Source organism: Cinclus cinclus, chromosome 18, assembly GCF_963662255.1.
Source record: "Cinclus cinclus chromosome 18, bCinCin1.1, whole genome shotgun sequence".
Taxonomy (NCBI): Eukaryota; Metazoa; Chordata; class Aves; order Passeriformes; family Cinclidae; genus Cinclus; species Cinclus cinclus.
The window spans coordinates 9153652-9178847 of record NC_085063.1 but is presented as its reverse complement, the minus strand read 5'-3'; the positions used below and the strand labels follow the sequence as shown (position 1 = coordinate 9178847).

The window sequence follows — 25196 nt, the reverse complement described above, 5'->3', positions numbered from 1 at the left end:
GACTCTGTTTTTGCACGGGAAAAGCTTTTCGGTGATGCTTGGGAATCTCCTGCACCGGTTTGTCGGGAGGATGTCCCTCCATCCTCAAACCCGGGGGTTTATCCTTGGGGTACAGCCAGGAGGATCACAGGCATGAGCTGGAAAGATGAAATAAAACTCAGAGAGCCCACGGACACTCTGAGCCCCTCTATGCGCATCGGCACCAGCAGCCGCAAAAAGGCATCCTGGATCTATCTAATTTCTGTATAAAACCAGGAAACTGCCCCTCCCTTGGCCAAAGCAGAGGGAGAGTGCACGGCTGGCATCTGTCTCACCGAGAAAAGGGGCGGAGGAAGGAGCAAACAGCTCCCTTCCTCTTATCCCGGAGCGTGTCGGAAAGAGGATGCGGTGCTCAGTTTGTTCGCGGAATATTTTTAAGTCTGTCCCAGGACAGGTCTTAGAAAATAGAGAGAAGATTTCAGAGTTCAGACCTCTCCTAACACCCATTTCCAGAAGGAGAAGCAGAGTGGGGGATTGGTACAAGCACCTGGGCAGGGGTGTCTCCTCAAAATACCCTGGGAGTTTCAAGTGGGGACTCTGGTTCAAGTTCAGTTCGGGCTGAGGGCAGCTGAACCCCTGTGCCATCTTATCTGAGGGTTCTTAGTGACCTGGAGGAAATGAATTCTGCACATAAGGCCTGGCCACCCCTCCTCCTCCAGCTCTCACAGCAGGGAAAGCTGAGACTGATTCAAGACTGAGCAAAAATAAACCCTTTCCCTTCAGAAAAGGTGTTTCCCACACTGAACCAGGCTTGTGAGGCAGGGGAAAGGCTCTTACTTCTGACACTTAATTCTACAGTGAAAATATCTTAAGAGTGCAGGGATGTCAAATAATACATGGCCTCTACCCCATATCCACTACAGAAAGAAGAGGGGAAAGTGAGATCTATATTCCTACTGCCTTTATTCCTCTGGATTGAGGGAAAATTTCTAACATAACTTGGGAGCTCACATATTTTCTCAGGGCAAAGCACCCTGCTCTCCTTTACTCCATCATCTCACCAGGTCTTAGTGATGTAAGATGCAAATATAAATCCTGCAGCTCGACTGTGTTTGCTCTGGCATTGCAGCCAGTGTGAATCAGGCTGTAATCAAAGCTTTACCCATTTCAGTGTCAATGAAATAAATGAGAAATAAGGATTGTATGGTGTTAAACCAAAAACCACATACAAATATCATCGTTCTGCATGTCAAAGTTGTTCTCAGCTTAGCATGTAAGTGAGAAACCTCAAAATCATGACCAGCTTTTCCTGACAATGACTCCTGGACGTTGCTGTGTTAAAAAGGAAATATCAGTGTGATATTTGTTCACGCACTCATAACCATCATTTGCTTTACCTGCCTTCTTGCAGTCAGCAGGTCATGAACTCTGAGTACCAAATGCTTTAGAGATGAGGAAGCAATAGAAAGATGCTCTTCATGCAAGTAGAATAAAAAAGGGAGAATATAGTTCTCAGGGTAGATTATACAAGTGAGAGTATCTTCATCTTTCCCTTTTGGGCAAAGTACTTTCTTTTCATGATAGACACTTGACTTCTCAAACCTTGCTCTCAAATACACTCATCTCATCTCATATCTAAGCATCAGCATCACCTTTTCCCTGCAGCCAAAGAGTGGAGACTTGCCATGGGCTCACCACACATCTGAAGGAGCTGTTCCACCTGCCTGGGAACTTTTGTAGAGGGACCAGACCAAACCATGCTCTTTTTTGCACCTGGGAGATGTCCAAAGTGTCTCTCAATTCCCGCCTGTTCCAATCTGCTGTGATAGTTCCAAAACATCTGTTGACTTTTTAAAATGTGATCCAGCTTTTTCCACTGTTCATCTTATAGTCAAAGAAAGCGCACATCTTCCCAGATCTCCTCTGCCTGACTCAATTTCAGCCAAAAGTAATCAGAGGAGTCCAACCACCTCAGCTTTGTCCTTTTTGTCATCACTTCCCTCTGACATACCTCATAATGAGTGTTCAGCCACCTCTCAAACACTGATGTGAGTTTGGGAGAAAGTCTGTAGGTCACTGAGAGGCTCAGGTGACAACTGTAGGGGCAATATGGATTTTAGGCACTATCAGTTCGTGCCACCGAGTAGCAGAGCTGATAGCTTGCAGTGACTCCTTCAAGGGCAGCATCTTTACACCACCACAGGCAGGCTTTGGGACCTTTAGCCCATCCTGGAACACCCGCACTGGCCTTTATGGCCAAGATTTCTGCTAAGCTCCTTCTCCCTGCCCACCCCCTCCCAGCTTGGCACCAGAAAGCAAACAAACAGCTCTGGGAGCTGCAGAATCTGCAGAGTCTGGCTTTCAGCAGGCTGGCGTCTCTTGAGGGACTGACCTGGGTGCCTGCAAGGGCACAAACCCTGACTGAAGCTTTTCCCACGGTTTGGGCATCAATCAAATGTCAGGTCCAGTGGATTCTCCAGTGTCTAATAAGGTCTGACAGCATGTGTTGGCTTTTCTCACAGCTGCAGCCCTGGCAGGGTCATTCTTTGCCCAGCTGTTTGTAATGGCAGGAACTCAGTTCTAACTACTCTCAGTTTTTGATATAACTGGCCAAAGGGTTTTAAAGTTTTTGAAGAGAATAATTTGGAAGAACATAAGTGGGCTGATATACAATGTGATTGTATAAGCTCTGTTACATTAGGAAATCAAAATAATCGACCCTTTTCCCTCTAAATGGGATAGAATTTAAAGACTAAATGATGAGCCTGGTAGTGAAAAATCCTCTTTTAAACTTTGCTCCACGACACACTCCAGAACTGCAAGTTACTGCTTTATCTTCAAGCTTGAGTACAGGAGAGGCAATCTTTGCACTTCAGGTCCCTGTGGAAAAAAAAAAAAAAAAAAACAAAACATGACCTCAACCAGAATGACTCTTGACTCAGCCTGTAAGCAGTCCTGGGGAGCCACAGAGATATTCAGGTTCAGCACACCTGATAGCTAAGGCAGAGATTGGGACTGGAAATGTGTCTGTGACATTCCACAGGAAGCTTTGACGCCTTAAAAATGTAAAAAGGCTATAAAGGGTGCACAGGTACTTCTCACAAGGGAATAAATTAGCTGTGATGAGACTGCACAGCTCAAACCAGGCACTCTGCAAAGACAGCTCCAGCACTGAGATACACAGGGCAGATTTATGCCCTGGAGCAGGGCTGGTCCCCAGAGCAGCTCTGCTTCCTGCACCCTCACGTGCCAGCTCTGTGCACACACAAGAGCATCACCTCAACTTGTCCCCAGCTGCCCTCAGCAGAGGAGCTGCACATTCAGGAACAGGGTGAACATGACCTTTACAATCTCAGCTCTGACAAGCACTTACTGCAAGGTGACAGCACAGAGTTGCTTGTCCTCTGCCTCTCACTTGGGCTGTGGAAGCTCAAAGACTGTTGCTTCCTCAGGGCCCAGTGCTGGGAGCATCACTTTTGGTCACTCCAGTCTAAATATGCTCTGCTGCTTGGAAAGCTTTAAAAAGCCCAGGTAGCTGGTGGGGGAAAGGCTTTCCTAAAGCAAAACATCTCTGGAGCCTTCATCCATCCAGCTTCAGCATCTGCCAACCTCTCAAGGAACACACAAGCTGGAAACACCCTGGAAAGGATCAGCCTATTTGCTGTTGCAGCCAGGCTGATCCTGCAGAGCACTTTGGAGATGGGATTGAGCAACTGTTGACAGGATTTCTCCAGCAAATTGTGCTTGTGCTGGGAACTTTGCTGTATCTCAGTCCTGACACAGGCTGGCTTGCCTCAGATACTCATCAGAAGAGGCCTCCTGCTTCTGAGCATCCTGCCTGGAGTTACTAGAGCTCTTCTTGAAGAGGAAAATCAGCTGTGCAGGTGCTGGTGTTGTGCTGTACTCACAGCTCCCTGCAGCCTAAGGCAGAGCTCACCTCTGCTCACCCAGCACCTTCTTAGCATCATAGAATCAGAGTGAAACAGAATGAAACTCTAAGACCATTGAGTCCAACCCACGACTATCCCACGACTGCCAAGTCCACCACTAAACCATGTCACCAAGTTCCACATCCACATGGCTTTTAAATCTCTTCAGGAATGGTGCCTCCACCACTGCCCTAGGCAGCTTGTCCAATGCTAGCCAACCTTTTCTGTGAAGAAGTTTTCCCTTATATGCAGCCTAAACCTTCCTTGGTGCAACTTGAGGCCATTTCCTCTTGTCCCGTTCCTTGACCCCTGGGAGAAGAGATCAACCCCCATCTGGCTATGATCTCCTTCCAGGTAGATGTAGAGAGTGAGAAGGTCCTTCCTGAGCCTCCTTTCCTCCAGACTGAGCCCCCAGCTCCCTCAACAGCTCATTGTGTTCCAGACCCTTCCCCAGCTCCGTTCCCTTCTCTGGACACACTCCAGCACCTCAATGTCATTCTTGTCAACCAAACACCGGTTGTGAGGTGTGACCTCAGCATTTCCCAGCACAGGGAGATTGTCGCTGTCCTGGTCCTGCTGGCCAGGTCTGAGCCTACTTAGCAACACCAGCAGAAAATTTGGAGAAACACCCATGGAGTGCCCAACTCTTGCTATCAGGACTTCCTTCCGATGTGTCCGTCGGGTACCCGAGGAACCGGCAGCAGTTCCCGGGATGGTGCGGGGCTGCCCTGCGCTCCCGGGCCGGAGCTGCCCCGCACTGCAGTGAGTCCACTCCCCGCTCCCCGCTCCGCACCAGCTCCTTCTGCAGGCGATCGGAGGGGGCTGGGAGCCGCCAGAGCCCGGCCGAGCCGCCTGGGTTCCCCACACCGCCGGTACTCCCCGAAGCCATGGGGACCCCCGAGACGCCTGGGATGTCCGAATCTCCGGGACCCCCCCAAGCCGCCGGGGATGCCCGAACCCCCGGGACCTGCGGAGCTCCCGGGCCCCCCGAGCCGCTCCCGGCGGAGTCGGGCGGCACCTGCGGGCAGGTCCCGCTACTGCAGCGGCGGGCGCGGGGCTGGCACCGCCGGGACGGCTCCGGTGCGGAGCGGCAGCTGGAACGGCTCCGGGGCACCGGCACGGGGAGCTCCGGGCGGCTCCTCCGCCCCCGGCTGTCACCGTTCAGCACCGACACGGCCCGAGCCGGGCTGTCGCTCTCTCCGCCGGTGCTTCCGAGCGCGGCAGGATGCTGCCAGTCCTTGCCCGGGAGCTCTCCAGGCTGGCACGGGGAGAGAGCAGCTTTCCAGAGCCGCAGAACTGTTCCTGGCTATTGATGGCAGCATTTCCAGCTGCTGGAAAAGATGCGAGGCCGAGCTGCTGCACTCCGAGCACCCCCCAGTGCTGCGAGTCTGGCTGTTCATTGACAGCCACGTTGTGCAAGGGGGTTTGGAAGCTCCAAGCATTTTCTCCCAATTCGCACTTTTTTGAAAAAAAAAAAACAAACAAACAAACAAAAAACAAACCAAGAAACAAAACCGTGATTTCTCATCGTCTTCTGAAGGGACAGAGTGGATGGAGAATCACAAGAAATCACAAGCCCAAATCGTAGAATCCTGGAATGGCGTGGGTTGGATGAGACCTTAAAGCTCATCTCATTCCAGCCTCCTGCCATGGGCAGGGACACCTTCCACTAAACCAGGCTGCTCCAAGCCCCATCCAACCTGGCCTTGAACAATTCCAGGGATGGAGCAAATGTTCGTGGGAATTTCTAAAAGTCCTGAATACATACTAAACCTGAAGACGTGGGAGCCTTTATGGGCATTTGTGAGCTTCCAGTTAAATGAATTGCTAAAGAAAATCTTGAGGGCTGGTGGCCGGGTCACACAGCAGGAGGGAGCAGACTGGCAGTCACAACTCCACACTGGAGCTGCTCCGAAGATTTGCGAAAGTTGCAGTCAGAGGAAGGACCCTGCTTTGTCCGCAAGGGTCCTGGGGCAGCCCCCCCGGGTGAGAGCTGTGTAGATCCCGCTGTCCTGAGCTGCATGGGTGAAAAGAGGAAAATCTGGAGTGCTCGATAGGGCAGGTTGAAAATGTGGGAGGCACATCGCGTCTGTCTGATCCCCCAGTACAGAGGCAGAGGGATTCAGGTCAGAGATGCTGCTCGCATGGGGGTCGGAGTGGAGTTGTCACTGTAGGAGTCACATTTGGGGCCTATTTTAAATACGTCCCCCACGTCGCCGACTTCACATCTCTAGGATTGAAATAGATGGTGGTTTGATCATTGTCTCTCCCAGGGAAATGGTTTTTAATGAGGTTTTAAATAATAAAGTGGGATAATTTCCCTGGCTGGCAAGATAATGAAATTTTTATGCCTTCTTTCTCTCCTAAACTTTTATCACCCTTTATTTTTAGTGATGTATAATCCCTGCTTTTGAGAATAGGAAAAAAAAAAAAAAAGCAGAGAAACCACTGACACAGGGAAAACCACTTCTGGGCAGGAGCGGGAAGCAGTCTGGGGGAAGTTTCACAGACAGCTCTTCCCCACCCCCTGGGGATGGGAGAAAACCCAGAGGGGCAGAGGGGATGCCCAGTGTTGGTGCAGGGTGCCAGTCTTGGGTGCACGATGCTGGATGTAAGTACTGGGTGCAGGGTGCTGATACTGGGAGCCAGTACTGGGTATGTGATGCTGGTGCTGGGCGCCAACAGTGGATGCATGGTACTGTACCAGCACTCGTAGCATGGTGCTGGTTATCAATAGCGAGTGCGTGGTGCTTGTCCTGCGTGCCAGTATCTGACACTGGGTGCTGGTGCAGGGTGCAAGCACTGGCTCCAGGGCGCTGGCAGTGGGTACCAGTGCCGGTTCTGCGATGCTGGTGCTGAGGCACAGCAGTGATGCCCGGTGCTGGGGGCAGGGGGCTGGGCCCGTGGGTGGTGCGGGTGTGTGTGTGTGTGTGTGTGTGTGTGTGTGTGCCGTGAGGAAGTGCCAGGGCTGCAATCGCTTTCGGAAGTGGCCGGCGGGGCCGGGCCGGAGCCTGCGCAGTGCCGCCGCCGCCGCTCGGCTCCCGCTGCCGCTCCCTCTCCCTCCGGTGCCCAGCCCGGCGGCAGCGCAGCGGCGGCGGCCGGGGGCGGCGGCGGCGGCGGCGCGGATGCCCGGCCCGTGAGTACCCCCGCCCCGGCCAGGGGCTGCCGCGGATGGGGGTGGGGGGGAGACCCGCGCCCATCGCCCCCTCTCTCGCCCGGTGCCCAGCCCAGCCTCGCTCCCCCGGCGGACCCCGCTTTGCCCACCCCATCTCCCTCCCCCAGCCCCTCTGCACGCTCCCCCTGCATGGATCCCTGCCCCGGGCATCCTCCCTCCTGCACGGCTCCCCCCACGCGCGCCGAGCCCCGCAGAGGATGGAGAGCCCTGTCCGTGCCTGTCCGTGTGTCCGTGTGTCCGGCTGCTGCCTGTCACCGGCCCCATGTGCGAGCGCTAGGGCGGGGGGATGCTCCGTGGGGACCGGCCGGCGGGGCGGGGGGGACCCCGAGCACCGAGCAGGGAGGGGGAACTCCCCGCCGCATCCCCCCGGGGGAGGGCAGGGCTCCTGCCAGGAGGAGGAGGAGGAGGAGGAGGAGGAGGATGGGGAGGGGGAAGGAGGGGGGCACCCTCCAGCCGCAGGGCCGGCTGCACCGGGGTTTGCCCAGCCCGGGGCGGGGGTTGCAGGGAGGAACCCCCCCGGAGGCCTCCCCGGTTCTTCTGCACCCACAGGTGGGTGCCAGGGCGGCGCCTGAGCATCCACGGAGCGGCTCGGCCGGGCAGAGCTCCCTGCCCGTGCGAAGCAGAGCTCGGTGCTGAGCCTCGCCGGGGCGATGGGCAGCCCTGACCCGGCCGGCCGGGGCTCGGGGAACGCCGGGGCTCGGGAAGGTTGCCTGAGGTCAGGTCAGCCTCGAGCTCCGGTCCCCGCGGGGCTCTCCGGCAGCGGCACGGCCAAGGGTTGGCTGAGGGACCCGGCTGGGTGGTGTCGGGGACGGGGCTGTCCCCCGAAGGGATGTGACATGCGACAGTCGCCCAACACGAACCCATCACGTGGGCGGTGTCGCGGGATGCAGCCACCGGGCGCTGCGTCTCGGTGGCCAAAGGGATGGAGAGGGCCAGGCGCGGGTCACCGCGCGTCCCCGGGCACGGAGAGCTTCCCCGGGAAGCTCCCTCTCCCCGCCGCTTCCATGAGGCTGCTCTGGCACGGATCCATGGCCTTATTTAAGAAACTAAACAAAAAGTGTTAAGCGAGTGGGAGGGATTCCCCTGCTGCGAGGGGAGTTCATTCCCCTCTGCATGCATCTCCATCCCCGTCAATGGAGATGCTCATCCTGTGTCAGCGGAGCCCTGGCATTTGCTGGCCTGGTGCACGTCATTTTCTTTGGGAAGACGGGTCACCCCAGTGGGCACATATTTCAGTGTATCTCCCAAGGGAGAGTGTCACATCAGACTTCCCTACAAGGATTTTAGCTGCTCCTCGTCAGCCCTTCCCCACAAATGACTCAAGCCACTAATCAAAATACAGTCATGTTCTTCACCATTTAAACAACCTCCACCTCACAGGACCGTAGTGGAGAAGCGGGAGTTTAGTGAAACGAATATATCTCAGTCAGGGTGCAGGCACCTGTTTGATATTATTATTTTTAAAAAGAGGGAACTGAAGGCAGATAAATAATTCAAATGAAACCCAGAAAGGGTAAGGGAGAAAAATACCTTGGCAGGGTAGTTGGTTCTGTGTCTGCCTGAGGTGCTGGAGCAGCTCATCTCAGCTGCCTCCTGAAGTGAATCCTCTCCCATCTTGGCTGAGCTTTGGTTCTAGTCTCTGCTTTTAGGCTGGACCTGGGCTCCAGCATCTTGAGTTTCAGCTGGGCTGATGCAAAGTGAGTGGGTGAGCTCAGTGCTCAGAGCTCTGCCCTGTGAGCAACAGGTCAGGAGTAGCAAAGCAGCCACTGTGTCACTCCTCAACCTCTGCAGAGCATGAGCTCAAGCTGCTGGGGCTTTTCCTCTTTTTTTTTTTTTCTTCCCCCAAATTTTTATCCTCTGAATAAAATAATTTTGGAAAGCTCAGGAGGAGATAAGAGCCATTCTGCCTTTCCCCCCCCCCCCCCCCCCCCCCAGCTTCTCCTGCTCCTCGGGTAAGTTCATGGACCAACCCCTGGCCATGCCTGATCACCCCAAAAAAAGAACAGGCAGGGCACAGCAAGGCCAGCAGGCACCACCACTGCCATGCCACACTCTCAGGGTTCAGCAGCGTGGTCTCTTGCATGGAATAGCAGGTTCTGAGTGATCTGGTGCCCATAGCCTTGCCCCAAGACTTCCTATTGCTCAGTTCCTTATTCATCTGCACATCTCTATCTGCATTTCCATTACAGAAGCTGTTCAGAGGTGGGGGGGGGAGATCTAAATCCAGCTGTTTATATACATTATTTCATAGTTGTCTGTTATTTTGGGGAGAAGAAAAGATCCTGGACCTTATCAGTGAGTTTTTTGCATCCCCCCTGCAATGTGTTACAACCTGGGTTTTACCTGTGGGGGAGCACAGGATAGGGGAAGTGTCTGACATCTTCCGGGGTGTGAGAGGGGAAGGAACTGAACTCACAGGGACTCCAAACACCCTGTCACAGGCTGGGAAGCAGCTCTGTGGTGCTATCACTGCCCCAGCTCTGGCAGCTCAGGGAATGGGCATACAGCTCCAGGCATCTCCCTATTTACTGGCCATCCTGCACCAGCACCACTCAAGCCTCCTCCAGCTCATTCCCATCATTGCTGGGCTCAGCCAGCCCATTTTCTCTCCTAGCTGTCTCTCCATGGGTTGCCCCATGCAGCACAGGGAGAGTGACCTGCAGAAAATCCTGAATCCTCACTGCCTTGACCATCCAATGGGTGTGATGGTAACACCACTGGCCACCTCTCCCCTCTGCTCCCACGGGTTTCAGGACATCCAGAACTTTTCACAGGGATCAAACATTTTAAATCCAGCTGTGCATGCTCTGCAGGAGCCATTGACTGTGTTGGTTCACAAGTGCTAGGGTGAGTTCTCTGTGCATTTCCCCAGCCTTCCTCAGGACCTGGGGACACAGGAGCTTGTGGCTTCGAGGTAAAACTAGTGAAGGCTCCATCCAGACCATGAGCACAGTGTAAAACAAGGCAGTAAACCCAGAATTGTGGTCGACTTTTCACCCTTCTGCGAAAGTGCTCCCTGGGAGCATGGAGGATTATTTCATTTCTGTTATTTTTGGCTGGAAATCCACTGGGTTCCTTCTTTGGAATGGACCAGTAACAGAAACCTCCTGCCTGTGATTTTCCCCCTCCCCAGACACTGTGCTGGGCACAGAGGGTGATGCTTCAGCTCATCCCATCATCTCCTCTGGGTCCATGGAACCTCAGTCATTCTGGATGAGTGTACCAGGAGAGGCAGGGAGTGCTCTGCCACTCACCCATCCTGCAAAACCTCCTGCCCTTGGCCACTTCATGGAAGCAAAATTTAACCAGGAGAAGGGTGGAGCAGCAATGGAAACAACAATAAAGTCCTTTGGGGTTCAGCTTCACCATTCATCTTAGACATGGAAAAAAGGGGGTTTCCTGACAGCAGGAAAATATATGGTCGAGCTTTAGAACAAGCCACCCTTCCAGTTCTCCAACCACTTGGAACCAGCCTCGGCTGACCTTTTGAGGGCTCTTTGCTCCAGCTGTGGAGACATGCTGGGCTCAGGGGCCCAGGTTTGCCACACTCCAGACTCACTTGTCGGCACTTGCCCACTCTGGAGGCAGAAATGCTGCAAAGCCTCCGGGGCAACAACGGGGTGGGCACAGCAGGAGCAGAGCTCACGACATTCCTGTGCGTGGTTGTGGCTCTGGGTGCACTGGCAGCCCACTCCCAGTTCTGGAAGTGCTGCTGGTTCAGCCTAAAGGGTTTGGGTTTTCCAGTTGCTCCCCCTCCTGCAGGTTTGAACCCAAGCAGGGCTGTAGCTTCCTCGACAGAAGGCGAATGCCCAAGCAGCATTCCAGGGCAAAGGGCAGGAGAAGAACAAACAGGTTCATATTGGCATTAGTAGGCAGGAGCTCTAAAAAAGCAACAGAATACTTCAAGCCCTACTGGAAAAAGCCAAAGAAAGCCAAGGGAAGATGCTTCCTGAGAGTCTGGTGTGGGTTTCACCAGGAGGAGAGATTTGGGGCTGCATAAATGTACTGTTGTGACAGCAACTCGTGTCCTCTGATGGGACCTGCATTCTGGGGGCTCAGCAAAGGGCATCACCATGGCCTGTCAAATCAGGGGTCTCACTGAGATCCCCTCCCACCATCTGAGCCCAGAATGCCTGTGATGGGCACCCACCACGGCCAGGATCCTGCACCCTGGCTGTGCCTGCCCTGTCTGGCAGCAGTGGGATGCAGCAGCTGCTCTGCCAGACACTGTCCCAGGGCCAGGGCCATGTCTGTGGCATGGGGCCACACAGGGTGACAGTGCTTCCTTCCTCCCCACACTGCCAGCTCCTCCCTGGCGTGATGGAGCTGAACAATCTTCCCCTTTGGTTGGGGTTTAAATCACCAGGGCAGCTGGATTCAGAGGACATTAATTGCTCACTCTGATCCCTTCTGGTGGCTGGGCTAAGGGAGAGCCTCACTGCTGCCCTGGCACCATGACCACACCCCAGGTGTCACCTGTGAACATTGGGGTTGTCCAGAGCTTGGCAAGGACATTGGGACATCAGATTCCCCTGTCCCTGGGTGTTTGTCTGCAGGATGGTCTCCTGGGGGACTCTTTCCTCAGTCTCTTAGTGTTTTAATACTGGACCAAAGTCTGATGCGGGAGGAAGTTTTGCTGGTACAAGTGACAGCCGAGCTCTGAAAGCTGTAGTCCAGGGACCTGGTGCTGGGGACATGTCCCAACCCCCTGGTACATGTCCCCACCAGCACAAGTGACATCTGCCTGAAGCCGGGCCTCCAAAGGCATCCTTCAGGGCTGACAGTGCGCAGGCAGCAGCACCCACAGGTGAATAAACCATGGTGAGCAAATGCCTGTGCGTGCAGCATTTGGGATGTGCTCCCCTTGTCCCCAGCTGTCCTGCTGATGTGGCCTGGTCCTGGCCTGGCTGGTCCCACCGCTGGTTGAGCTGGGCTCAGCCCTGCCCTGACCACATCAGTGCCACATGGGGCCACGCTTTGGGCAGGAAGTGTGGCTGGAGAGCAGGACCAGACCTGTCCTCAGCATGGTCACCTCCTGCCTGTGCCAGCTCAGGCTCCCAAACCTCCTCAGGCACCTCCTGGTGCCTCCCATGCAGGCTGTGGATGCAGCCAGTGGTGTTTGGTCTTGTGCCGTGGCTGGGGGAAAAATCATCCCTCAGTGTTTTTTGGGAGCTCTCAGAGCTGTGCTAAGCCAGCCCTTTGGTCCAGCATTGCCCTGTGATGCAGTGTCCTTCCTTTTCATCCCAGTCCTGCCTTGGTTCTCTGTCTGCTTCCTCATTTCCTTGAAAGATTCCATCTTCATCCCTCAAGTTACTCCTGTCCTGTGGTCCCAGGGGCTGGCAGCTTGCTATGAACAAGGAGCACCCCGGCACCCACCCAGCTCAGCTCTTACCCTGGCCGTGCCAGTGCCATATCCCTCCCTTTCCTCTGATCTTCCATCAACCACCAGGCTCCTCCATCCGTTTAGCCCCTGCTGAGTATTGATCACTGATCTTCTCCTTTCCTATGAATCGTTACCAAAGGCAGAACAGGCACCTGCCCTAACACCACCATATTTCTAGTAGTAGTAGAAACTTAATTGCCAGGGCTTGCCTTACTAAATCCCCCAGCTCATTGGGAGCTCATGGGGCTATTTTTATGCTATAAAATAATTAACTCTATTTCAGTGCAAAAGCTGGGATTGGGAGTTGGATGCTGGCAGCGCTGTGCCTGCCGTGCTGCCCAGCAGCTGTGGTGCCAGGACATGGATCTGTTCTCCTCTTCACAGCAGGTGCTGGAGAGCTTCATGTGGTTCTTTTGGGAGGGCTTATGGTGGGATTTAGCTTGGAGTATGCTCAAGCAGAAATGCACTGGGAGCAGAGGAGATGGCTGGTCTGGAGAAGAACCCCAGGATCCTCCTCATCCTGGCAGGAGAGGGGCTGTCAACTCTCATGGTGTAAAGGACTGGGGAGGTGTTTGGACACACTGAAGCATCTCACAACTCCCATCAGAAGGATTTGCCTTTCCAGCCTCTGGGAATGGCAGAGAAATCACTGCAGGGCAGAGGATGTCCCCCAAGGTACCATGGCCACCTCAGCCCCGTGTGTGGGGACATCTGTGGTTATCAGTGCCACGGGCTCGGGCTCGCAGGGCGGCGAGGACACGGCAGGGTGCAGCCACATGGCCATAACAATGCCCTCATCCCAGCAGATGAGAGAGAGAGAGAGCTCATCCCGGAGAGCCCACCCAGCCACTGCCAGGGATCATTGGCACCCTGTGCTGATAGGATTGGGGTCAGCCCAGCACCATCCTGCAGAGCCAGGGGGCTCAAGCCCTCAACCTCTTTAATCTTTTTCTAAAAGATTGCTAAGGGGGGAGGGGGGGGGGGGGGTGAGGGATTGAAAACCGAGTCTAAAAATAACTCCTAAAACTTCCTGTGCTGCTGGCAGGTGGCTGGGACAGGCTGCGGGGGCGGGAGGCAGCTGTGGGGCTCCACAGGGCTCTTACCATGGGGTAACCCCGGCACATGGGTCCCGGGGGATGCCAGCCCCCTGTCACCCACCCCAGCTGCCTGCTGGGCTGCCTCGCCCCTGGTTGCACTCAGTGGCTGGTTCCAGCCAAATTTGGCAGAGATCAGAGGTGCTGGGACCTCTTGGGAGAATGCCAGGGAGGGGGTGGGGGAGCTGCAGGCTGTGCTGAGCCCTTATTAGACACTGGAGAATCCAGCAGCACGCGGGCAGCCAGGCTCTCCTTATGCTGATCCAGCGTGGCTGGTCTAGCAGGTGATGGGTGTTTGCAGCTCCTCCGAGGCACGGAGAGGGGGCAGAACCGGTGCTGCTCCTGGCTGAGGAATCCCTAGGATATGACGGGGGCTTCGCCAGGGATGGCGTCTCCGTTGCCACCGGGGGGGTTTGTTCATTGTCCCCACCCAAATGATCCCTGCAGGGTTCTGTGATGATCAGCAAAGCTGCTGTCCCGGTTTTGACCCATAAAATACGAAGGGAAGGTCCTTCCTGGGGTGGAGCGTGGCAAGAGGTGGCCAGAGAATAAAAATACTCTCGGTGCCTGTGAGCTGGGGGTGCCAGAGGCCGTGGGAGCGTGCCTGCATCCTGACAGCCCCAGCTCTCTCCCTGCCTTGTAGCAGCAAAGGGAGTCCTGGAAAACCATCTGGGAAGTAAATGAGGTTCAGGCGCCCAGAGGAGCGGAGCACAGCTGAGCCCCTGGAGTGCCAAGGGGTGACGGCAGAGGAAGGAGCTGCCGAAGCCGGCGGTGACTTTAGGGTGAAGGGAGGGTTTCCATCCGGGTGCAGTGGCGCTGGGGACAGCAGCAGCACAACCGCGTTGCGTTTTGGGTGCCGGGTGTGCGGGCTCGGGAGGAGAGGCGATAACAGCTCGTGTCCCGGGAAGGCGAGGGAAGCGCTGAGCCGGGCGCTGGGATGAGCTGATAACAGGCACATGGTGCTGCCCCGGGGGAGCGGGGGTGGCTGCCAGCTTCCCTCCTCCCTCCTTCTCCTCTTGCTGCCCTTTTTCACCTGCGGTGAGACCGTGCCACTGAGGGGCAGCCGCTCGCAGAGACCGCAAGCGGCGTTGGTCGCTTGTGGGCTGGAGCCTCCTCCGCCCACAGCAATGCCGAGGGTGAATTTAATCAAGAAAACCGAGGTTGGCGGCTGATTTCTCTCTCTCTCTCTCTTTTCTGTTTCTTTCTTTTTTTTTTTTTTTCCCGAAGAGGAAAAAAAACCAAACAACTTTGTTTGTGAGTCAGTGTTGGCCGAGGGAGCAGGGCTGCGCTCTGTGCACCAGGCTGGCGCATCTCACCTCGCACGGACGATGCTGCCGGGAGGCAGCGCCGGCGGCTCTGACTCAGCCCACCCTGAGCTCAGCCCCTTTCCCGCACTGCCCACCTCGCTGCCGCTGTCTGTGTCCTGCGGGCAGTGCTGGAAGCCCGGGGATATCGGAAGCACAGCGTGGCAGAAAGCACTGCCGCTTTGAAGTGGCCTCGGCTGGTCACCGAGGACCTCGTTGCAGCCTGCACGCACCCTGGGGACATAACCTGCCTGTCGCTCTCGGCAGAGCCGCTTCCTTGGCCATGGGGTTGTTCCAGCTCCAGCGTGCCCGTGCTGTTTCTGAGGAGCTGCCGTCAGTGCTAGTTCTGGCTGGGGAGCCCCATCTTGGTAGCCCTCGTGCTTGCAGCTGCTGCCAGATCCAGCCCTTCTGGAGGCTGGAGGCTGACCTGGCTCGCCCCTGGTGGGACCCACTGTGTCCCTCGATGGGGCAGCTGGCCCCGTGATGGAACAGCAAGGAGAGTGTCTGGGCCGGGCTGGGGCTTTCCCAAAAAAGGCCTGAACTCTTCGGTTGAGCTTGCCACTTCCCTTACCACTCCCTTTCCTGTGAGAGGATGTATTTGGCCGCTTTTCTTTTCTCTTTCTCTCTTCTTTTCTTCCCCACCTCCCTTCCTGCAGGCCCGGCGGTCCTGGCGATGCCGTGCACCCCCTGAGCTGGCCAGGGTCACCCTGGCTGGTGTGATGGCCTGGCTGCAGGTATGGACACAGGAGCTGCTCCCACACCTCCCAGTCCTCCCAGCACCCACAGCACAGGGTCGGTGGGCACACTGGGGGCAGCACAGGTTGTGCTGGGAGTGCCCCTGCACTGAGGTGGGTTCTGATTTGTGCCCCATGCTGCAGAACTAGGGGAGGCTGCTTTAACCAGGGTGAGCTGGGCACAAGGAGTTTCATGTGCAGGTGTATGGGATGGGGCCAACATCTCAGCAAGGCCTGGTAGAAGGGGAGATTCCCTTTGAAAGTGAGAGAAAGTGGGGAGAGCTCGTCTTGTCCAGTTGCATGGAGGGTCCCCAGGCCATGTGACAAAAGGACAGTGTGATGCTAGACAACACGGGGACATCAGGCACATGTGAGGCCACCTGGCACAGCCCAGGGACACCCAGCAGATAGGGACACCCAGACTCATAGGGGGCTTGGGGAACTCAGGGAGGGTGGCTTTTGAGGCATCTCTTCTCTCTGTGGGGAAATGTCCCCTTTTTGTCGTCCTTCCTCTTTCTGCAGCCTCGAGCACACGCCCTTGCCTTCCCTCTGGCACTTCCCTATCCGCCAGCCCCAGCAGCCCCACAGCAGGGCCTGGCACTGGGGCAGCTGGTGACGGCCCCATGGCACCCAGCCCCCACCAGCATGGGGAGGTGGAGGTGGCAGGGGCATTAAGGGGTGCACAGTGCTGGGAAATCATCCCTGCAAATCCAGACTATGATGGCAGTGCCCGTCAGTGTCCATCGGAGTGTGCTGGCATTGCCTTTTGGTACCAACAAGGGTCACACCAGCACCACCTCTTGGTGCCATCAGACAAGGTGCCCCTCGTCCTTGTGCAGGCCCACAGTTCCTTTCTCCCTGTTCTCCATGGCACAGCACACTCCTCCAGAATAGCCCTGGGTGTGTCCCACAGCACCCAGGGCAGGCAGCAACCTGATCCTGCTCCTGGTCGGGTGCTGAGTGCACCCCTTGGCATGAAGGGGATGCTCCTGACAGGGGATGCCACCTCCTCCTGCTGCCTCTCCATGGTGTGTTGGCTCAGCCACTTGCAGGTCAGCTCTGGCCAAGGAGCAAAGCTAAGTACCTGGATGTCCCCACAGAGCAAAGCCACACACTGTCCCCACATCCAGGTCCCTCAGTCACCCTCAATCCATTGCCCAGGGCTGTGGCAGAGCCAGGCTGAGCTGGGAGGGAGCAGGGTTTTCCCAGTCTTCAGGTTGTCCTACTCACCACATTCCCACAGCCTTGACCCCAGATCCTGTTGTTGGTGCTGCAGCCCCTGGCAGTGCTGGTGCCGTGGGATGAGCAGTGGGATGTGGATGGGCAGGGGAAGGAAGGGTGCTGGGAGTGGAAGGTGGTTGGGTCAGGGGAAGCAAAGGAAAGGGAAAAAGTGGGGGATTAAGTGGACCCAAAGGCAGCATGGTGCGAGAGGGAGCAGAGCTGCTGCTGAACCAGGGGACAAGGTCACTGCCATCCTGCCAGCACTTGGGGCTATAAATAGGGACAATTGGGAGTGAAACACAGTCTCTCTCCTTTTTCGTTCCTGTGGGAGCACTGGAACTGTGGGAGGGTTTGCGAGGCCCTAGGAAAGCACTGCTGGGTGGTGGCTCTCCTGGGAACAGGGGGGCTCTACCCCCAGGGCTCATGGAGGGCTCTGGGGACAGCTGTGTCCAGCTGCATCCTACACCCTTGCTCTGTCCCCTTGCTGGGTCCACAGCAAGACTCACACCTGAGTTGATGAGACCTGGGGCTGCTCAAGGTGGGGATGCTGAGACTGAGATCTTTGGGGGCTCTCCCTGCCTGCTGCCTCTGCTCCCATTCCTTCCTTCTGGCAGGGGAAGGACTGTGATTGTTGAGCCCAGCACCCAGCATCTCTCCTACCCAGGAGCATCCCTGCTCCTGGCTGAGCCAGTGGTGCTGGCAGGGACAGGAATGTGGCATGGGATGAGGTTGGTTTAGCACCAGGAGCTGTGAAAACTCCACCACCCTGTTTCCTTCAACTCACATGATGCTGTGGAGCATCTCTGACTTCCCCATCCTGTGCCTGAAGACATCAGAGATTTCAGCCACTCTTTCTCATGGTACAGGACATGGCCAGGGGTGTGCAGGGCCAGCAGTGAGCCCTTCACCCTGCCGAGCCTCTCTGCTGCCTGCAGTGAGCCCCACAGCATCCCCAAAGTGTGGGATGGGATCCCAGGCAAAGCAGGGGGTTGGCAGAGCATGTCCCAATGAGTTTCCTCTTCTACTTTCCTTCTCACTTCCTTTTCTAGCACTTTCTGCCTGATGCCCTGCCCTCGCTTGCCACCTGCCCAGGGCTTTCCCCAGCACTAAGCAGCCCCCCAGAGCCGCTCCAGGCCAGGGGTTCTGTGCAGTAACCTGGCGCCACTCCTTTCCTTCCCCCCAGGCTCCATCCAGCAGGCGGCAGGGACATTAGCCGGGGGTTCTCACAGCTCACCCACGGGCTGGGAGGAGCTGAGAGCAGCACAACCTGAAGCACGACCCAACCCCGTCCACCGTGTATGAGGCTGGGACGCAGGTGAGGGGTGACTGGCTGGGGGCCAGCGTGGCAAGCAGGAGCCAAAACTAAATCACAGCAAGTCACTTCACAGGGGGGGTTCTCCTCTATCTGTGTGCTTGCACAAGGTGGGGGATGATCATTGGCAGCTCCCTGACCCTCTCCACCCTCCTGCCTTTCAGTACGCAGGACCCGCGTCCACAGAGTCACTCCTTCCGATGTCCCGGCATGAGACTTCTCCGACCACGGTGCAACCCGCCAGCAACCACCGCCCCAACGCCTGCTGCTTCTGCTGGTGCTGCTGCTGCAGCTGCTCGTGGTACGTCCCACTGCCCACCTGGCACTGGCTCCTGCAGGGTCACGGAGCATCACCCACCCACCCACCTCGTCAGCCCATAGGCAGGGCAGGTCACAGAATGCTGGGTGCACCACGACTCCTGTTTGTAAGCCAAATCTCTTTAGAATACAGAGAGCAGAAAGCAGCAGTGGGACTCCCCAGTGCTGCCCTGATAGTGTCCAGGAAAGGATGGTCCTGGTCCATACGAGCCCTCTGAGAAGCTCTGCCTTGGAGCAGCGGGCACAGAGTCCAGCCCAGCCCTCCCAGCACTGCCCAAAGCCAAGGATGCAACCAACTGCTTTCCTCCATCTGCATCTCCTGTCCTTACTGAGTGTCTCCAGCTCCTTATTCTCTGGATAGCCCGGATTTTGGAGAGCCCATCTGCTCTTCCTCCTCAGCATCTGCTCATTCAGAGATTGCTGATGGCTCCAGCTTTGCAGCAGCTTTTGTCTTTCCAGCCACCAAGAGCAGCAAGCTTGGAGGAGCAAAAAACCCTGGAGCTGAGCCCCGTGCATCTCCCTCTTAGACACTTTCCTAGGCTTGGTGGCATTCCCTGTGTCTCTCCTTCACCTCTGCAAGAGCCTGTGAGCAGAGATGGAGCAGAAATCCCAGACTTGGGACAGATAACCCTCCTGTACGCTATTCCTGAAGCAAGCAGTGCTGGTTACTGAATGAGGCTCAGGCATGGCAGGCAGTGAGCCCTGGGGGTGGCAGAGGCAGGGACATGCCCACACCTTCAGCCACCCCAGCTGCCCACGCTGGGGCAGAGGTTTGCACAGCCAGTCCTGCGCGAGCAGTGAGGGACAGTGTCGCAAGCAGGAAGGGCTGCGGTCAGTGCTGGGCACTGAAATTCAAGGGCCCAGGGGAAGTTGGCTGATGGCTGTTCTCCACTTGTGCCTCCAGCGTCCCCAGGGTCAAGGGGACACAGGGATAGGGAACACCACATCCCCAGGCCCCAGCACCTCTATCCCACTGTCTGCCTCTGGGCCAGACCGGTGCTGGCCCATCACCAATAAACGCTTGTTTATTTATTGGTGATTATCCATGACACAACAGCTCACAGTTGTGAACACAACAGCTTTGCCTTGGGCCGATCCAGCACTGACCTCTGCCGGCTGCTGTGGCCACTCCGGCTCAGCTCAGTCCTGGCACACCTCCCTGGCACATGGCCCTGGCACACAGTCTGAGTGGTGGAGTGGGACCAGGGCCACAGCCGTGCCTGAGCACAGGGACATCACAGGGACACCCTCACATGGTGACAGCAAAACTGCATGAGGGAACCAGGGTGCCACGGGGGCAGTGGGTGAGGGGAAGTTGTGGGTGAGGGGTGCTGGTGCCCACAGAGGAAATTCAGTAGTCAGGGGTCAATGTGGGATGTGCATGTGTCCTCAATGCCCCTGACTACCTTTCTGTCTCCCCGTTAGGAACGAGGACCGAGAGCGAGCATGGAGGGCATCCCGGGAGACCAAACTGGAGACCATCCCAAACTGTGAAGCATGGTGAGTGCAGGGGCAGTGCAGTGGCGGGGAGTGGGGACAAGCACTGCATGGCACTGTCCCCTCTGCCACCCTCCATGGTAGCCTGGACACCCTTGGAGTACAGGTACACAGCAGGCAGAGGATCAGGACACCAGGGCTCAGGGGTTCCTGGTGATGTGTCCAGCAGGTCATCCCCAGTTCTCACCAAGAGAAAGGGAGCCTGGAGCCACAGGCTGAATCCTACTGTGATTCTGCCCTTGGCCCTATTGCAAAGGGAAGCTGAGGCATGGAGGAACCTCAGCAGATTTTGGACCTCATTCTGCCATTTAGACCCACTGCCAAGAGCATCTTGCAGCTGTAGGGAGAGGAGGAGAGAGGCCATTCCCAGGGGCTTTCAGCACTGAAGTGGAAGCAGCAGCAGTGTCCGTGTCCACTCAGAGAGGAGCAGGTTGGGCCAGCACCCCACTCCAGGAATGCTCAGCACCAAGCACCCGCTCCCTGAGTGACAAGTGTGACACCCAGCCATGGAAAGTGCCTGGCACAGCCGGGTTAGGGTTAGATGTGCTAATTAGCCATGGATAATGAGTGTACCTGGCCTGCTTGAGCAGGTGCTGAACATTTGCTGGGAAACAGCCTCCCTCCTTTCCTCTCCACTCCCTTCTCTCCCTCCCCAGCTGAGAGAGGTGATGGACCCGTGTCAGTCTCTCTTGGTTCAGAGCTGCCTCTCCACCAAAGGGCTTTTCCTCCTGCTGGGATTTGTGCAGAGCCAGCACCAAAATAGATCCCAGACTGGGAAATCCAGCCCAAAGCAAGGCCATGCCCCAGCCTGGCTGAGCAGAGCCAGGACAGACCCCACAGGTGACCTCTGAAAGCTGTGTACCAGGGGAGCCTGAGCAGGAACAGCCTCATCATGAGTATGGGGGGATGCATTTGGGCACAGTTCCTCTGGGATGGGACCAGGGATGAGCAGGAGGGACACAGTAGAATCCCTGGCCGGCTGTAACACCATCCCCTTGCCTTCCTGTGGACCTGTCAGTGCCAAACCCACGCCAGAGGAGGTGCAGGGCTGGGCACAGTCCTTCGACAAGCTGATGAAGAGCCCGGCAGGGCGCAACGTCTTCCGGGAGTTTTTGCGGACTGAGTACAGTGAGGAGAACATGCTCTTCTGGCTGGCATGTGAGGAGCTCAAAACCGAGTGCAACAAGCACACCATCGACGAGAAGGCCAGGATGATCTATGAGGATTACATCTCCATCCTCTCTCCCAAGGAGGTAGGAGGGAGAGCCTTTGAGGGGAGGGCTTCTTAGGGAGAGGGCTCAATTTTAGCTGCCACCAGAGCCCTGTGACACTTTGGGGATGAGTTTGGACTGGTAACGGCGGTGGGATGGGGATATCCAGCCCCCCAAAAACCCCGGGACACTGCTGGCAGTGGGACCGCGGGTCGGGTTGTGCTGCGGGGCCGAGACCTCACGAGGGCACCAGCGGGCCGAGAAAATGCTGTATCCCGGCCTGCAGCATCCACGGAATGGGGTACCCAGGGTGGGACCACCCCAACCCACCTCCCTGTGCCCAGCTGGGGGACACAGAGGGGATCCAGAGAGATCCCCACTCTTCCCTGCAACCCTCCCCAACCACCAGGGCTCCAGTGCCAATATCTTCTGGGATGGAGCACCACATATCTGGTGCCCATTGTTACCCAATTTCTCATGAGAGGAGGTGCAGGGATGAGTGCTGGGCCGGGGGCTTGTCCTTGGGTGTCCCCTAGCCCCCACGTTCTCTCCGTGCCTCTCAGGTGAGCCTGGACTCGCGGGTGCGGGAGGTCATCAACCGGAAGATGCAGGAGCCGTCCTCGCACACCTTTGACGACGCACAGCTCCAGATCTACACGCTGATGCACAGAGACTCCTACCCCCGCTTCCTGAACTCTGCCATTTACAAATCGCTGCTCCAGACCGTCTCCCACTCCTCCTCGGAGTCCTAAGGGCACCCACTGGCCGTGGGGACACCAGTGAAGACGTGGTGGCCAGGGGTGGTCGGTGCCCCCTCCCCTCTGCCACCCTCCTTGCCAGACCTCACTGAGTTTTTAGCTTTTTACCTATGAACTGTCACCCCGGTGTCTGGGCCACACTCCAGGACTGTCCCCAGGACACAGCCTGGGCCAGCTCATACTACTGATTCTCTGCCCTGTCCCCAGCGCTGGCCAGAGCAAGCTGGGACAGTGCCTGGGCCCTGGCTCCCCCCACACCCTGTTTGGAAAAGGTCACTTTATCCCATCTCCACCACACCTGGGGACATGGCTCGTCCCCATTTGCCACCTGAGACCCAGTTGGGGACTGGGTTGGGGGTTTTTTGAGGTGGGGGGGAGGTTGACTGTTGTTGGTTTAGAATTGTTTTTCAGGTTTTTTTTTTTTTAATTTTTAATGCTCTCTTGGATGGCTTTTACCGGGGGACTTGAAGTGCGGGAGGGGGGGTTGATGAGCATCTCTGTACATATAAAAACTTGTCAGGTTTACCTCGCTCCAGCTGTTTGAGGTGGCCCAAAGGCCAGGGGGGTGGTGCTAGAGCCTGTTTGTATTCCCTGTGGATCCACATGGAGCAAAGGGCAGAGCTCTGAGGTATCGGAAGGTACCATGGGGATGTGGGCAGGGAGTGTCTTACAGCTGCCTGCCCTGCCAGTCCCCATGACACATCAGCACTGCTTCAGCCCCAGGACACCACACACAGTCACCCCAAATCCAAAGCATCCTCCACCCCTGGTTCATGGACCTCAGAGAGGGGGAAGACACCTGTGCAAGTATTTGCCCTCCTGCAGAACCCACAGGCACCAGGACATCTGCATGAGAGTCCCCAGCTGGCCCAGACCTGCCCTGCCAGTGGGGAGAAGCCCAGGGGTCTGCCCTGGTTCCTCACTGAATGGGGACCTGGGCTCCATGAGGATGGGAAGTGTCACAGGGAGTATACGGAATTCCCATGTTTTTGCACAGCACAAAGCATTATTTACTGAAAGCTCAGTATCCAGGATTAAAACATGTCTGTCCCTGCCCTTCACATTGAAACAAAGCCAACACAGGGGTTTTGCTGCCAGTCTTTGCTTTTCCTGATCCACCACAGCAGTTTCTTATTTATCCACCCCTCTCCCTCCTCTCTTCAGCCCTTCCAAAACAAAAAAAAAGTGCTTTTTATTGAACGTATTTTTTAAACAAACCAATTCTTTCAGCTTTTTTGTTTTTGTTTCCTTCCTTCCTCATGGCATGACTGTGTGGAAATTCATGTCAGTAAATTTAGTTTTCTTTGCCAAGCTGGAAATACAGTTCAAGAAAATGTATTTTTGAGAGAGACCAGTAATGGTTTATTAGGAATGTCGGTGTTGTTATTACTGGCAGGTTTTCCCCTAGTCTGCACCCTTACAGCATCCCCACCCTGCACAGGGGAAGTTTTAGTTCTAGGTTTATTCTGTGAGTAAGGGAAATACTCTCAAATGTGGCCCCAGCCTGAGGGTTGGAGGTTGAGCATCCCTGAAGCTGTTCAAGAGCATGGCAGGGGGTCAGAGCCCCTCCACACACAACAGAGGTCTGCACAGGGAAGACCCCACTGCCACAAGATAATCTAGTTTTTCCCTTGCTCCCAATCCCTTTTAAACAACTTACAAGCAAATCTTTACTTCCAAAACACCTCTTTATCCACTGTGCTTCCCCTTCCTGGCTCTCCTTGGTGTTATCCCAGAAACTGGCACTGTAAAATGACATTGTTCTTTTCCCAAATTCCCGCTTGGGACTCCTGGTACCTAATTCAGGATTGTCAGAAGGCTGTACACAAGCTCAGCTCCGCTCCTCACAGGAACACAAGAAGAAAGGCAAGAGGCACTGGTAAAGAGCTGGCCCCATTTCCCAGCACACGAGCCAGTGCTGTGGTCAGCGTGGGTTTCAGATGCTGAAGCTTTTTCGGCATCACTGTGAGGACACTGCTCCCTCCCAAGCCTGGCTTGAATAATCCCATTCACCACAAGACTCGTGAGGCTTAAAGGAGTTGTCAGCGTCTTTGAATATTTTCCTTCTTGGGAGACTTGGCTGCACCCTGTAAAGTGAAAGCCCTGAGCGAAGGATGCTGGTGGGATCCCTGCCTCCGGAGCAGCACAGCCCTCAAAGGGGCTGGGAGCACGTTTTCCGCTGCTTTCATGTGGCTGCTTGCTCCTCTCCAAACATCTCTGAGATCTCTGCTCAATGTCTGCTGTCTGGCATGCTGGGAAGCCAGTGGAAATACTTGTTTTTCACTCTGGAAGAGGGAAGCGATGCCATGAGAGATGTGACTGCAAATTCTCCTGCCCTGCCCATCAGCACAAGAGCTGGAGGGCACAGCACTGCTCCTGGGCAGCCTCAGACCCACAGACCTTGCTGGGGTCCCCCAAATGCTGTATCACCCCAGTTAAAGGTTGTGAAAAGGAAAGAAGAGGGATTTTAAGTCTGGCTGAAAGCTGTTGTGAGCTCAGATGGAATTTCTCCATCAGGTTTTAGTTAGCTCCCAGAAGAAACCTGATGCTGCAGGTCTTCTCCAGTCACAGCTGCAGATATGGCACCTGGGGCTGGCTTTGCTACAGGATCCTTTCCTTATCCGACCCCTTCCAAGCACCAGCTCTGAGCTCCCTTCAGACCTCCTCCAATTCTACAGCCAAATGCTAACAGCTCCCACTCATCCCTCTAGCCCTTACCTTGTCCAGATCCAAGCCTCTGGAAAATTTCCTGTATTTGCAGCATTTTCCCTCCTCCTGAGCCTCTCCAGCAAGTCCCTCTGAAACTCCAGGGTGTTTTTCAGCTGTCAAGCTACAAGCAGAGCACAAACAGGAAAGTGCCTGGGACTCCCTCTGAACAGTTCAGGGTGGGATTTTCTGTGACTGGTGTCACCCTGCTTTCAGTCTGTTACAACCTAGGCAGTACATTCTTATCTTCACAGCAGCCAATGCTATTGGCATTTAAAGGCTCAAAAGGCCAAGGAATCAATACAAAATCCAATGAATGCTGCCAAGATGGAAAGCAACACCTGATCTCTGCTCCAAAAGCTGTGTCTTGTCAACAGTGCTGCCCACCCAGCTGCACCAGGCCCTTGGCCCATGAAGTAACAGAAACAAGCCTTCACACAGAGGGTGTGCCTGCAAGTCACATCTCACTTTCTGCTGCTCCAGGCATTATTCAGTCCTCATCCACCTGGACATGGACTGCCTGTCAAGTTCCCATGCTGGAAAAACAAAGTGCTGCACACACAGTTGAAATAAAA

The 25196-nt window shown here is 55.8% G+C and overlaps 1 protein-coding gene across 4 annotated transcripts; it reads left to right on the top strand.

Moving 5' to 3' along the window:
- Nucleotides 1-6465: 6465 nt before the first annotated feature.
- RGS19 (regulator of G protein signaling 19) lies at nt 6466-23218 on the top strand. Of its 4 annotated transcripts, none has more exons than XM_062504860.1 (6): nt 6466-6519; nt 18003-18134; nt 18296-18432; nt 19875-19949; nt 20965-21199; nt 21721-23218. In XM_062504860.1, the coding sequence occupies exons 3-6, from the start codon at nt 18332-18334 to the stop codon at nt 21907-21909; spliced, it is 600 nt and encodes a 199-aa protein (XP_062360844.1). In that variant the 5' UTR covers nt 6466-6519; nt 18003-18134; nt 18296-18331; the 3' UTR covers nt 21910-23218. The 4 variants fall into 4 exon arrangements, with proteins under 4 accessions (XP_062360844.1, XP_062360843.1, XP_062360842.1 ...); XM_062504859.1 differs by lacking the exon at nt 6466-6519 and adding an exon at nt 6974-7044; XM_062504858.1 differs by lacking the exon at nt 6466-6519 and adding an exon at nt 15414-15598.
- Nucleotides 23219-25196: the final 1978 nt, after the last annotated feature.

Coding starts and splice junctions, on each gene's coding strand:
- RGS19 (XM_062504860.1), top strand. CDS start 18,332: ATGTCCCGGCATGAGACTTCTCCGACCACGGTGCAACCCGCCAGCAAC. Junction 18,433..19,874: donor TGCTGCTGCAGCTGCTCGTG/GTACGTCCCACT, acceptor TCTCCCCGTTAG/GAACGAGGACCGAGAGCGAG. Junction 19,950..20,964: donor ATCCCAAACTGTGAAGCATG/GTGAGTGCAGGG, acceptor TGGACCTGTCAG/TGCCAAACCCACGCCAGAGG.